General features: G+C 41.3%; 1 protein-coding gene across 6 annotated transcripts in view; it reads left to right on the forward strand.

Annotated features, from left to right (window-relative positions):
* The first annotated feature begins 218 nt into the window (after positions 1-218).
* Positions 219-14247, forward strand: part of neto1l (neuropilin (NRP) and tolloid (TLL)-like 1, like) — an 81540-nt gene continuing 67511 nt past the window's right edge. For 2 of the 6 annotated variants that reach the window (XM_074621946.1, XM_074621947.1), the window contains exons 1-4: positions 233-1088; positions 2317-2373; positions 2465-2599; positions 2991-3239. In XM_074621946.1, the coding sequence (XP_074478047.1) occupies positions 1061-1088; positions 2317-2373; positions 2465-2599; positions 2991-3239 (469 nt within the window). In that variant the 5' untranslated portion in view covers positions 233-1060. Of the gene's footprint in view, positions 1089-2316; positions 2374-2464; positions 2600-2990; positions 3240-14247 lie in introns of all 6 variants that reach the window. The other 4 variants (XM_074621949.1, XM_074621948.1, XM_074621943.1 and 1 more) reach the window with 4 other exon arrangements.

The raw sequence follows: 14247 nt of genomic DNA on the forward strand, positions 1-14247 counted from the left end.
TCAGGATGTAAGATGATGCTTTCCAGATGTTTGTACATAACAATGCATGTATTTCTTATTCTGCAGCTGTTTGATCACGCTGATAGAACTCACTCTCTGACATGTATGCGTATTTTGCTTGTTTATTCCCATTTCATATCTCATTTCCTTTCCTCTGCTTACCTTTCCATTTTTCCCCCATTGCAGCAGCACACACTCATAAACACACACACACACATAAGCGCTCCTTTCTCTCTCTACTATTCCCGGTGTGAGTGTGTGCGGGTGAAGTCGTGTGCTGGAGAAGTTTTCACTGCGTGCCTCAGAAGTGCGTAAGGATTGTGGCGCATTGGACGGCAGCGCATGGTGTTGGATGAGCAGGAAGGAGGAGGGAGATCATACATTAACTCCTCTGCTGGCTGCAGGGGGACTCTCCAGTTGATAGAAGAAGACAAGACAAGAGGAGGATGCACTCAGAGCAACACTGACAAGCTGAGACCAATGAAACCCAAACGAAAAGCCACTTGATTTTTGGTGTTTTTGTGTTTTCCAGGGGATTTTACGCACCACTATAAAGAGTGCAGAAAACGCTACAGAGATGAGTGTTGCGTGGTTTTCCATGCTTCTCCTGAAGGATCCACTCTCCTGATAAAGGGACCAAAAGAGGACAAACCAAAAGGCTGTCCATGGTATTTTCCCCAAAGAAGATTGCAAAGGTGGAGCGCTTAGAGAAGGGCTGATGACGGGACTATTAATCCTTTCAGTGCATCAAAAGCACCAAAGGGTTTTGGAAGAAACGCTTGGATGGAAATCGGGCGAGTGTTTAGAACTGTTTTTGGTTTTATATGAAACTGGTGATTAGTTCATCTGGAAGGATTTTTGTTTTTTTTCCCACTGAAGATTTTATTGAGGAGTAAATTTGCTTTTTTGTTGTTGGAAAAGGTTGTAGTCTATATGGTGTGAGAGGTTTCCCGGAGTAACATTTTCAGAAACTCTCATCTCAATCTTTTTTTTCTCTTCAAGTATTCCTAAATCTAAATGGAATTAGTTGAGTCTGAAGACGTTTGTGAAAGGAACAGACATGGTACATGGGCACAGCTTCCATCACGGTAAGATGCACGTCTGGAGCTGAAGCACACTTTGCTCAAAAGCTCTCATTGCTGCTTGTACCCAAACGAAAAGAGAAGTGTAGTAATCCTTTAATCAGAGCAACAGATTCAACTCCAAATAGGAGCATGGTGATAAAACAAATAGCATGTCATGATACTGCATCCTACAGCCTGTAAACTCACTGTTTGAAGGTCACACTGTAAGTTATATTAGGATTTTCTTTTTTCTTTTTGGGAGGAAATTATCATATTAAGAAAAGTATGATGAGTGACAACTCATGATGTAGATGTTTTGGTAGTCAATCTATTTTTATTATTGTAAATTTTTGGAATATTATTTAGTTATTTTCTTTCATTTGTAGTCCTTTGTAGTTTTTTTCTATCATTTTAGTTACGTTGATATTTTTTTTCAAATGTTTTGGTAATCTGTAGTCCTTTGTAGTTTTTTTCTATAATTTTAGTTACTTTGATAATTTTCTTTCAATTTGTTTTGGTATTTTGACATTATTTTTGGTATTTTTATCATTTGTTGTCATTTTTTAATATTTTATGTTATTTTTTTCATTTGAAGTATTTATTGGTAATTGTTATTTATTTGGTAGTTATTTTTTATCATTTTAAATATTTTTTTATGTAATTTCTTGGTAATTTGTAGTCATTTTTTGGTAATTATTTACTTTTTAAAAATATAATTTTCAGTAATGTTTTGGTCATTTTTTTGGTCAAATTTTAGTCATTTTTTTGTTAAATTACCCAGTATAATCCATTATTTTTTAAGGACTTTGTCAGCCATAAGCCCTAACCAAAGACTTTAAATAGGAGTCATTCAGGTTATGTGTTTGCACAAAGTTACAGTACAGGCCAGATGTTATGTTCCTGAGCTATGTGGATTAGCATTATAAAAGCTGCAAATGTATTTATATTAAATGTATAAATCCTCATAACTGATAAGATGCCAAGAAATGGTCTGTTATAATTATGTTAGGTACTGCATGCTGTTTTGGGGATTCTTTAAGGTCACAGTCAGGCACAGGTTTAGTTAGCATAATGCTGATGTACAGTACAGGAAATCCAGAACCTGAAATGGGTTCCCTGCTGACTCAACGCTCCCTCAGCTGAACTCAAGCTGTGCACAAAACCAACTAAATCACAGAACAAAAACAATATACTGTATGCATGTCGCAGTCTTCCCTCAAAAAAAATGTATTTGTCTTTTATGTTCTTCCAGTTGTTGCAAGTCTTCTCATACTTGGGTTGTCTGGGGCAACGAGGAAGGATACAGCAGGTAATCTCCATCACAGCAGCCGCACATCTTTAAAATCCTCTCTTCAAAGCTTTAATCACTCACTTTTTCTTCTCTCTTATGTATTTTATAGCGAAGAACAACTCAGGAGTGAAGCCTGCAGGTCAATGTGGAACGTGGGTGAAAGAACCAGAAGGAGGGCTGTTCACTTCTCCCAATTACCCAAACAAATACCCCCCAGACACAGAGTGTGTTTACATCCTTGAAGGTAAAAAACTCTCTTTAAATAAGCAACGTGATTCAGCTATTTGTTCTGTAAAGCTGAAGCATTCCTGGGGTTATGCTGGAGGGGGGAATCACAGTAACTTAGTAGGGAGTGATGAGATGTATTGGCTTATTAGACAGGCTGGTATTTTTTCACATTAGGAGGCTGTCTTTGATTGATCAGTGCAGATAATCAGGTTAATAAAAATCACCAACGTGAACGTAGAGGCTAATAACTCTGGTGTTTTAGAGATAAATTGACTAACAGCCAGGATTGGAGGTATTGAGCATGTGGGCGTGCTCATGATGAAACCGGTTCATCAATGAAAGCATGACTAATATTTCACTCCCTGCTGTGTCTTATAGTGGTAATTATTTCCAATTGTGTCTTCCAGCACCCCCGAGGCAGTGTATTGATCTGCACTTCGAGGAGAATTATTCAATCGAGTCCTCTTGGGAATGTAAATTTGACAACATCGAGGTTCGGGATGGACCGTTTGGCTTCTCCCCGATTCTCGGGCGCTACTGCGGTACGCACAGCCCGCCCGATATCAGGAGTAGCGGCCGATATCTGTGGATAAAATTTGTTACGGATGGTGAACTGGAAGCGGTGGGATTTTCAGCAAGTTACAACTTCACTGCAGGTACCATTTTTTTTTCTGCTTTCTTACTGCTCTTGTCACTTCTTTCCTTGCGAGCGTATCCGTGCTTTATAGCTCTAACGGCAATGCTCCAAATGAATAACAAACATCATCCAGGGAACTCGCCCTTGTGGGAGCCTCTTGCAGTTTTATTGATTGTCTGTCTGCACACACTCAGTATTTCCATTGGCAATATACTGTCATTGGCTGGGGCACTCTTGTGACTGGCTATACACTGCTATTCCTTCTCTCTATATATATCTGGACTGAAGTGGAGCAGTGTCAGATTTTAACTCAGTTCAGCAGCAGCAAGACTCGTCAGTTTACAGGGCTGGAAAAAGCCGAGAGAGCGTGTAGCAAACTAATCGGTGTTGTCGAGCACAATCATGGCAATTACGGTGTCTTAATTTGCTTCATCATTGATTGAGATTGCATTACTGAAACAGCGTGAGGGTTGATGACAAGGAAATCAGGGCATAAGCACGATTTAATATTCCCTCACCTACGTACATTCGACTGGGTTTAATAACACTGTCAACTTTTTCAGTTTGAGCATTTGAAAGGCACAGTGCCAGGAAGCACGAGCAGTATGTGTCTCCACATCCACTGCACCTTCAGGGGTATTTTACCATCGGAGATTTAAATGTGTCATTGTTTATATGATGAACACTTATGAAGTACGTCAACCTTTCATCCGAAGAACTTGCTACTAGCTCTCAGGCTGTTAAAAAACAAAGCTATCAAGGTGTAGATGGACCGTAGATTTATCTCTACAGGCTTTGTGTGTCTCGAATGGTGAACCTTTTCATTGGAAATTGCAGTGGAGAAGTGCAGTCAGTAAGAATGAGATCTGCTGAGGAATAAAGTGAAGGACCATGGGTTGTTAAGCAGAAATAGTGCCACTTTAGCAGAAGTCAAATTGCTTATGTAAAACTACACTGAGGTAAAGCTGCTGTAGCTCAATGCATTCAGCGTAAAAGCTACAGAGTGTTACACCGTCAGATACAATAGTTTTCATGCAGAAAGGAGTAAAATATGAATCGATAGATTGAGTGAGATAGAGCGTCATGCTTGGATGTGTTCTGCGTTACTGAGATTGCTGTCTGCTGAGGCATGGATCTCTTATCCTGCAGCTGTGTTATACACATCAACTTCAATTTTAAGTTTTACTGTTAAGACGTTTTTTGCATACTTGGTGCTATTCATCTGCAAGGCTAGTTGAGTAGCTAAACATTTACCAGACATAGAGTGCTACAGGAATGAGTCCTAACACCTGGAAATTAGTTTGCATTTTAGCACTTCGGTTCCCTTCGTCTAGAAGTCAATAATTTTTTTGAATGTGTTTTTAGTTAGATGTCTGTGGTAAACACAGGCTTAAGAGATTTTGGAAAATACGCTCTTTCACTTTTCTGCCAGGAGTTGTATGAGAAGATTGATATCACTCATGTCTGTACGGTAAAAATGAAGCGAGTGACAGCAGCCAGGTGGCTTAGCTTAGCACAAAGACAGGAAACAGATGGAAACAGCTAGCCGGACTTTGTCAAGTAACAAATGGTAACAGAACCTGCCCACCGGACAGAAAGCAAACCAAATTTTCACTTTGCGTCATTGGACCTTTTGTGCAGTCCATGTTGATTCCCCCTAAAGGGCCCATTTACCAGCTGCACAGATGTTAGCTAGAAATGTACGCACGGACCATGTGTAAGCTAGTGTGTGTGTTTATGTGTTCAGCTCAGCCTGTGACTGATGTCTAATGGCTCAAAGGTGGTTCCCTTTACAGAGCCGGCCTTTCTGTTTTGATCGCCGGCTCTGATGCTACTGCCCCGGCACATTAAAGCAAAGAAAATTGTGCTTGCAACAACAGACTGGTAAAAGATCTGCAACATCTTGTTGCACACATTAAAAGACCAAAGTTTCCTCAGGAAGTGGAGTCTGCTCCGGCCTTTCCTGTGCATTTCAAGTGCAGTTTGTTGTCAAGGTGAACTCCAAGATACTTGTACTTGTCCATCACCTCCACTTCCTCTCCCAGAATACTGATGGGATCAGCAGCAGTCCTTGTTCTCCTGAAGTCCGTGACCATCTCCTTGGTTTCGGTGACGTTCAGGAGTAGGCGTAGCTGGCCACCACGTCCCTGTATTCCGATTCCTGTCCTCCTTTAATACACCCAACTACTGCAGAGTCATCTGCAAATTTCTGCAGAGTTGTATAAAAGGTGTATAAAAGCGAACAGAAGAGGTGACAGGATGGTCCCCTGTGGTGCCGCGCATATGATCTCAGAACGCTTTCCCTTTCTGTTATTTCCCTCCAGTTGATCTCCTTTTTCCTCTGGTATGTATGTTTAGAAAGTATAATCATAAAGCCTCAGGAAAAGCATGTTTTTTTTTTTCCGCTCAAGTTGAAACGTTTCTAGCGCGGACACATCTTCGCCACAGTTCCGCTAACCGGCTAAGCCAATCAAACTGCAGGGAGCATAGCTTCATATTCATCGTACAAACAGTTGTATTGATTTTTTGTGTTATTTTTGCAAGAAAGCAAATAAGCAACATTTTCAAAATGTAATATAACTGTATTTTTTTTATGTTGACATCTACATTACATGGTGTTTCCTGATGTAGTAGGGTAAGGAATAGTCTGCAAAAACTGTCTTAGTATCTAAGTATAGTACATATTTATGCAAGAAACGTTACAACAAAAAATATTTCAAAAGACACACAGGAAAGATAATTTTTTCTATTTCCAGCCCTTGATAGTCAGAGATAAAGCACCAAGACCACATTTTCTGTAATGTGCAATTGAAGTATTGTTTCCTCTGCCTGCCATCTCTTGGGAGTCTCATTGAAAATTTGCTGAGAGGAAAAAAAAAAAAAAGCCCTGCTTCTCTCGACTTGATAGGAAATATCTGAGGCATATGATTTACATAATTAAAGAAGATAAAAGTCCCGAATTCACTTAACTTGATACTCTGAAATCTGGCAATGTTGAATAGTGTCTCACATCTGCAGCTGCTCTGCTAACCATGCTAATTCACACAGCCTCTCTCTGATGAATGGGAGAGAGAGAAAAAAAAGAGGCAACAAAGGTGACATGAATCAGCTCCTCTTACGCTCTTTTCCCTCAGTCATTTTAGGAGCGGAGAGATAAAAAACTCTCGTGCCTCTCCTTCACATCCTGTCCTCTCAGAGCCTGGTGCTCCTGATGACTAATGCGGTTAGCACAGCAGCCCGTGGATGAACAAGCAGTGACTGGAATCTCATAATATCCAGTCATATTAAATGTTGAGGCACTTGAGTGAAGCACTTAAAGTCTGCAGATGCTATGTCTTTAATTTATATGTGGCATCAGAGGACGTAAGAGATGCTGGTGTAACAGACACTAGAGATTGGCTGTCTCAGTGATGTGACGCGCAATTTGTTTGTCAAACAAATTACACCCGGATGCCTCAAGCTTGGTCTTGCGTCACAGAACTTTTACAGCAGTCTTTTTTTTTTTTACCTCTGCAAAATGCATTGTAGCTTGTTTTTTTCAAGGGTTTGAACCCTTTTCAATGGGCTGCATGTGTGACTCACTTCAGTTCCCTGACTGAATGAGCGCATCTTACCCAATAGTGAAAGATGGAGTACTTACACTATACTTTGCTCACCAAACACACGTGGGCTCCCAGATGAGTCATAGTCATTTGGGAAATTTTATTATTTGCTTTTTTGCTTGGAGTTAGATGCAGAGATTGATACCACTTCACGTCTGCATGGTAAATATAAAGCTTGCGCCAGCAGCAAGTTATCTTAGCTTGGCATAAAGACCGGAAATAGGGCCCTATTTAAAAGATCTACAGTATAGTGCATGGTCTAAAGTGCATGGTGCAAGTGCATTAAGGGCGTATCCAACTCCACTTAAACTGTTACTGTTGGTTAAACTGTGCATAATCTGGCCGCAAATTAAGGTGCAAGGGGCAAAGGGATTTTGTGTGTAACATGAATTTAACCATTCAGTGTTATCTCCCATTCCATTTAAAAGCCAGATGCACCTGCACCTGGTGCATTGCTATCTAACTAATGGATTCTGCAAATTGGCGAGCGGTTTTCTGCAGTAAAATTCTGTTATACACCCGTGACAACGTAGTCGGGAGTATATAGCGCTTGGCGTGTCCGTCCATTCGTGTGTCACACTTTTGTTTCCGGAGCAGAACTCAGAAACTATTCCACTTAGGAACTTCAAATTTGGTATGATGGTTGACAGTGTGGTCTAGTTGTGCCTTTTAGGGGTTAAAAGTCCAGGGTGCCCAACATTTTTGAAATTTTGGCCAAAAACTGTGATTTCTTTCGACTTACAGCTGCACATTGAGCATTTGACTACTTCAGTAGGGGTCAAGCAGTGAGCGGGGGTATGTGAGCCATGCTCACTTTTGCCTTGTTTTTTTTAAGGCTAAACGCCAACAAATATGGATTGAAGCAGAAAAAAAACATATTGTGAACTTGATTTTTGGACTTTAGAATGCTCTGGCGATTTTGGAAATGTTTGGATCACACAAAGAAACAATCCTACGCAGCCACCACTGGAATTTAATTCTAGAAATAGCATAATACTTATAACATTAATGTAACCTAATCTTTATCTGCAACTGTGCATAAATAAACAGAATGAATAGACGAAAAAAAGTAGCGCAGCACTCAAATGTTGATTTACAAATGTGAAGGTCACCGTATTGAATGAAGCTTCCAACTATTCGGTACATCCCTGGATCTGACTTATAGTGATGAGTTTCATATTCTGTTTACTGATTAGGATGGCACTCTATTTACTATTAGTCGCTGTCCATTAACAGGGGTGCTGAATTAATGTTGCCTTGGCATACTGTTAAGGGAGGGAAGGAACAGGTATGTGGTCCTTTGTATAATTTGTATAAAAACCAAAGAGTAAAAACATTTCTACACAGTTTGTGTACCAATTAAACAAACAAGGCATAACATGTTAAGTAGCAAGATTTGCACCCCATTGACACCTTGCATTAGCGTGCAATCTGTATCTGGATATGTGATCAGGATAAGGAAAAACGCTTGTTAACGCAAGGTGTAAATGCACGGATAGGGATTAGAGCGTGATTGGATCAGCCATCCACCTCACTCCTCCTCTTCATGCTCACTCAGGCAAGCCTGGTAAAAAGTTACAGTACTATCACTAGCTATTAAGTTTTCCCTCTCAAAAACAAAGCGTTTCATTGCTTCCCTTGACACTGGGACACGCCATGTTTATCGACAATTCTACAAGCCCCGTCTGACCAAAATTAGCATATTGAGATCTGATCACAACACGGGAAGAATCAAGATAATGAGAGCGCTCAATAATAACAGATGTAAATGCAAAGGCCTGTGGTTTGGATGTCAATATCCAGATACAAATCACATGTTAACACCAGGTGTAAACGGGGCCTTTTAGACCAAACCAGACTTGCTGTTTTCTGTTTCCAGTCTTAGCTTTAAGCTAAGCTAACTGGCTGTTCATATTTACTGCACAGACATGGAAGTGGTATCCATCTTCTCATCTTGCTCTTGGAACGAAAATGAATAGGCGTTATTTTAGAAATGTCAAACTGTTCCTTTAAGTGTATATCGATGCACCATTAGTGAGTCTCTTAAAACATGCCAAGATGCAGTATACTTAACCTTGACACATTATCCCAAGGCCATTTTGGAGCATTGCTGCATAGCCTACTGTAAGTGTATCGCAGGAGTCATCATGTTCTACTACACCACAATCAAGTCCACATATAAAAGGCAGTTCAATCCATTAAGTGGGAGAAGCCTGGGGTAGAGGTGGAGTAGGGGAGTAGTAGGGGAAAGGACTGGTAGCCTCAGGCCAAGGCTGTGTTTGAATTAGCTAAATAACTCCTTGGATGATTCCTATTTTTATTGTTTCATCCCATCTGTCATCATTCTGTGCAAATATCTTCACAGCGGAACAATAATTTAATTTTGAAATAGTGGCAACTTTAAAATGAAAGTGCACTGAGCAACTGTCAAGTGGTGATAAAGATAGAACAAGGCATGAGTCAAAAAAAGCCAGAAGAGCTTCATAGCACATGTGAAGTTGCCTCCCGTAGATTCGCATCATCTCTGGAGGTCCGCGTCAAAGCCAAGGTGTTACATTGTGACAGGCAGCCTTGTAGTACTTTCACATAATGTAAAATTGCACGTAGAGTACAGTTGAATACAGCATGTGCAGCAGGGGAAATTATGGGTGGTATATTTCTCCGTTTGCAAGGCTGTTGGGGGATTTGAGCAGCGTTCTGCTTTTCAGGTCGTCCTAGGGCCCCGTGACCTTAGAACCCTGTGGACTGGTAGATTAAGTGGTGTTTCAGCACCTTAAGCCAGAGCCAGAGCAAATAAAAGCTGCAAGTTCTCCCCCCTCTTGCTCCCTGCGCTCCGATCGCCGGCTGTGTGCAGAGCCAAGATCTGGTGGTGAGGTAGAAGCTGCTCTGGAGACTCGGGCAGTATTTGTGTTTTTCCCTGACCCAAGGACCTGTGATATGCTGTTCTTTCATTGAAACTATCGTGGGGGACCAGAGGAAAAAACATACATTTTTCATCTGCTTCTTAGATGTGATGTGTTTTGTAGGTGTGTGAATACATTTAAAGATGAAATATGAAGATGTTTCTGTGTTGCTTCGAGAAAAATGAATTGGATTCGTGTAGTTTTGAGTATATAATGCATTTTTTAAGTGTATTTTGTTATCATGTTGTCAGGTGTGGACATGCTCGATGACCTTCACTCAAACATCTGTATTTTAAATGTGAATATTGTGCTAATTTGTGCCAAACGCAAACTCATATTCACTATAGTAAATACAAACATATTTCTATTTTTCCCCTTTGTTGAAAGAAATAGTCAAATGGAAACTGGTCAGCATGCCATTCAGCCTCCCATATTACCCGAGGCACCTTCAGTAGCACTGTATGTTTTCTACCATTAACAATTCAGGCCATGATGGATGTATCTATATGATGAAGATGACACTGATTGATTTAAGCGCCTTATCGCCCACACCAAGCTCCAACTGGACTGAGAATGAGTCAAATGGCATTTAAGATTATAGCTGGAACAGGATATATGGGCCTATCATAAAGGAGGCAGGGCCATGAGATTGAACCTCAAACTGGAAAATTGAAAATTGAACCGTAGAGATCGACCCTTCGCTCTTGGAAGGAACCGACTTTGGCAGCACCATTGCCGGGGCCAGACAGGAGGTTGCGGCGACTTCCCAGTTTCACATCTGCCTCCAAAGTCGCTTGGCAGTGGCAAAACCTGACATTTACATGTGTGAGTCGCTTTTTTTGTTCAATTGCATCCACATCATTCACAGGATGATGGCCATTCACCAGATTGGCAGGAGGCATACTATTAATCATGATAGTTATCATTTACTGCATTTTAGGGCAGAATTGGACACACTCTCCAACCTACTGTATGTACTATGATGGGACAGGAAGTAACTTTAGGGCATTTGGCCAAAACATAGACTGCAGTATGGCTGAGGAGATGGTGAGAGTTAGATCTGGGGCTCTTAAGGTCTTTACACACCAGGGGAGAAAATGCAAAATACTTGCCTGTGAATATTGTATGTTTAGAGCTTTTATTGTGAAAGGTAAGAACTGAAGAAGTGGATCTGGCATTTGCTGTCTTTGTCAAAGTTGAAAGGAGTTATAAAGTTTGCCTTCCTGGTTCGGACTACGGAGCCTCCGTGTTGTTGTTTCAAGAACTCAACCCGTTCCGCACATCGTGATTGGTTAATACCTTTATTCGGGGTGCGAAAGCTCAGAAAATAAACTTCATTCCAAAAACAATGATGTTGCTTTTTCGCCCCATAAAATCTGCGTTCTGTGTGAAAGTACCCATGACAAAAACAACAGTCTGAAAAAATATGTTGATGTGCGAATTAATTGCACGAAGAAAAAGAAAAATGACGCCGGTGTGTAACGGCCTTTATTTTGAAGATGCAGATGTTCAAGCTTTGGGTAAGTGGTCAATAGAAGATGTTAAACATAATAATTGGTGAGAACCCGGCCATGCAGCTGTGGAATCATGACATGTATAGTAGTCCAAATAAATGTCTCATAGTGAAAACTGAGCCTGTGATTTGTGGTCTGGCTTTTTCTAGTGCGATACCTCTCAACCTAAATCCAATAAAGACACTTTGCCCCACGCTGCTATAGCGCCTAAGGCACTGCGAGTAAGATTTCATTTTCCATGACCCAACACTGGTAGGGATCCAGATTCACAAAAGGAGCACAGAGGGAAAAGGTAGATGAAATTCATGAGAGAGAAATCTCTCGTGGTGCAAATTCTGCTGAGATCTCAGTGAAGTGTGTTTCCCTTAATGAACTGCTTGCATATAGTCACTCCTCATGAATCGCTAAACCAAAAAAAAAAAAAAGCGTCCCAATGTTTTGCTCTAATGCGTATTGTCATCAGTACTCCCTACAGCTCTCTGGGAGTTTTCTCCCAGATTGTTCAGTGCTGCCTACTATTTCTGTGATTGTTATGGGTCTGTCTTTTCTCTACTAGTAAAATGTGTAGGTGTATATTACTCACAGCGTATGGTATGCTCATTGTGACTAATGCAATTTCTCCAATAATGCTATCAGCTGAATGGGGCTTTGGCAAAGAGAAAATAAGTGTTTATTCTTCTGATGACTCATTCCAATGTAGAACAAAGCTGATAGTTTTCTACATTGGAGAATGGGTTCTCTCTTTTTTAATTTTCCCGTGTAGCCCCCTTTTTTTTTTTTTAGTTCTGGCTGCCCACATCAATCTCATTTCCAAAAGAATCTCCTGTGCTCGTATGTGGGTGAGGAAGAATGACAGTCGCTCCGTTTGAGCTCAGCTGAAGACACCCTTCCCCTCGACACCGCCTCTGTTTTAGCAAAGCGAGATGGATGGAGTGAGTTTAGCATTGCAGGCACACCTCCTGCAGCTGTGGAAGAGGGCGGTCTCACCCTCGCTCTCCTCACTCATCTCTCTGTCTCTCTTTTTTTCAGCTAACACTACCTCTTTTCATCCTCTTCTCTCTCTCTGACATGCATGGCTCATGCTTTCTATGTGTTGTGCACCAGATCCATGTGAAGCGAGGTGTCCCATTCACTCTCCTTGGCTTACATCTTTTACGTGCTTTCTGTGGAGCTATAGGAAATACAGCTATGCAACCCCCCAATGTCCACAATGAAAGGATAGTTCCAGTTTATCACAACCTGGTTCTTATTTTTCATAGAATTGATCATCATTTCTATCTGCAGTAATAACACTGTACTTAAAAATGTTCTGTTATAAAGATCCATTATAGAGAAAGATCTGACTTCCCATTTCAACCAAACCATACTTACCACAGTTGTTGGAAAATATGGATGTGGGGGTACATTAGCTATATTATGTGAAAGAGGGATATCTTGCATGTCGTTGAAGACATACATAATACAAATCCTACCTGAAATCCTGCATTTCATCTCTGTTTAAGCAGATTTCCTCCCCTCCGAGATGACACTCATATTAAGTTATTTCAGTGGATACACTCCTGCAAAGAGAGGGACATTAGAGGGGAGGAAAAACAGTACAGGAATTCAGAATATCCTCCTATTAAGCGCTTATCTTCCCTCTTGGGGCATTGAGCCTCAGCCACAATGACGAGGCCAAAAAGGAGAAAATGGGCATCATCTTGTGAATGTTTTCCTGCATATGTTGAGCTAATTTACTTAAATGCACATCTCTATGAGCAACAGTTTTCAATTTGATTTTAAATGGGTATCATTAACATTTTGGAAATGCAAACAAGTTGTGGTTTCCACACATAACTTCAGTTGAGGAGGTAAAATATGTAATAAAGCAGAGTATGCTTTAGGGCTTGGCCGCCTTGTGATCGACAGGTCGCTACCACAGCATCGTCCATGTTTTCGTCTTACAACTTTAACCCTTTCACAGTGTGTTTTCAGTTCATGAAAGTTAATTGTGACATTTTGGTCGCATAAAAATGTCTTATTGAGCGTTCGGTTGTACTTAACTCCACCCTCTTGTGCCACTTCTGATTGCAAAAAACTAAGATGGCCACAGCCAAAATGCCAAATTCGGGGCTTCACAACAATTACCAATGGGTGACGTCACGGTGACTATGCCCACTTCTTATATACAGCCTATGATTATGACTGACTAACAATAGCATGTTCCCAATTTGCTGGCCAGCTACAGTGGTTTACCAACTAGACCTGCGACTTGTCAGTACATCACTAAGTTTCTGAAACAACACACTTTGCGAAGACGCGTGGATGCATTTCGCTGTATCTGGAGTGTCTAAGCCTCTTTATTCTCTTTCCAGGCCCACTTTACTCCTCTCCTCTCCCTCCTCTGACATCACACCTTGCTCCAAAGCCTGCTCAGCAGCTATAGAAGTCCCGGCACAAAATGTTCACCAGCTTATCAGGCCAGGAGCCTTCACTCAGGGGACATCGAGTCAGGGTTTATCGCCCCGTGGAACTTAACTCACTATCCGACAGGATGGCTGATATTTACGTCCTTCGGCTGTTTCAGCCGCTCCTAGCCAATTACCCAGCAGATCAATCAGCGGCTCAGCCTGCCTCCTGCCTCCATCCTCTGTGGCAGTTTGTTAGCCAGGCCTGCTGTTCAGTTACAGATGCTGTGGGGGTCAGGGCACCGCTCTGTTGTAGACTGCAGTACGCTGAGTGTGGGGGTTTATTTGTGGCGTTTGGAGTGAAGGGATTGTGGGTATCTAGTGTATACACACACACCATATGTATCAATACCCACGTGTACATACAGTACGCTGGAACATGTGTATTTGTGTGTGTGTTTGTCTACACAATCTGTAGCGGGATCTTGGCTGCCGTCCTATTCAAACCGCTGTGTCCTCTACATCCACAATAGAGCGACCTATTGTGTATTCACACTGTTTGCTACATTGTACACAACGATGCATATGGTCTTTGCTCTCAGAACTTGCACTGGAAATTAG

Source organism: Sebastes fasciatus, chromosome 21 (assembly GCF_043250625.1).
Source record: "Sebastes fasciatus isolate fSebFas1 chromosome 21, fSebFas1.pri, whole genome shotgun sequence".
In the NCBI taxonomy this organism is placed as follows: Eukaryota; Metazoa; Chordata; class Actinopteri; order Perciformes; family Sebastidae; genus Sebastes; species Sebastes fasciatus.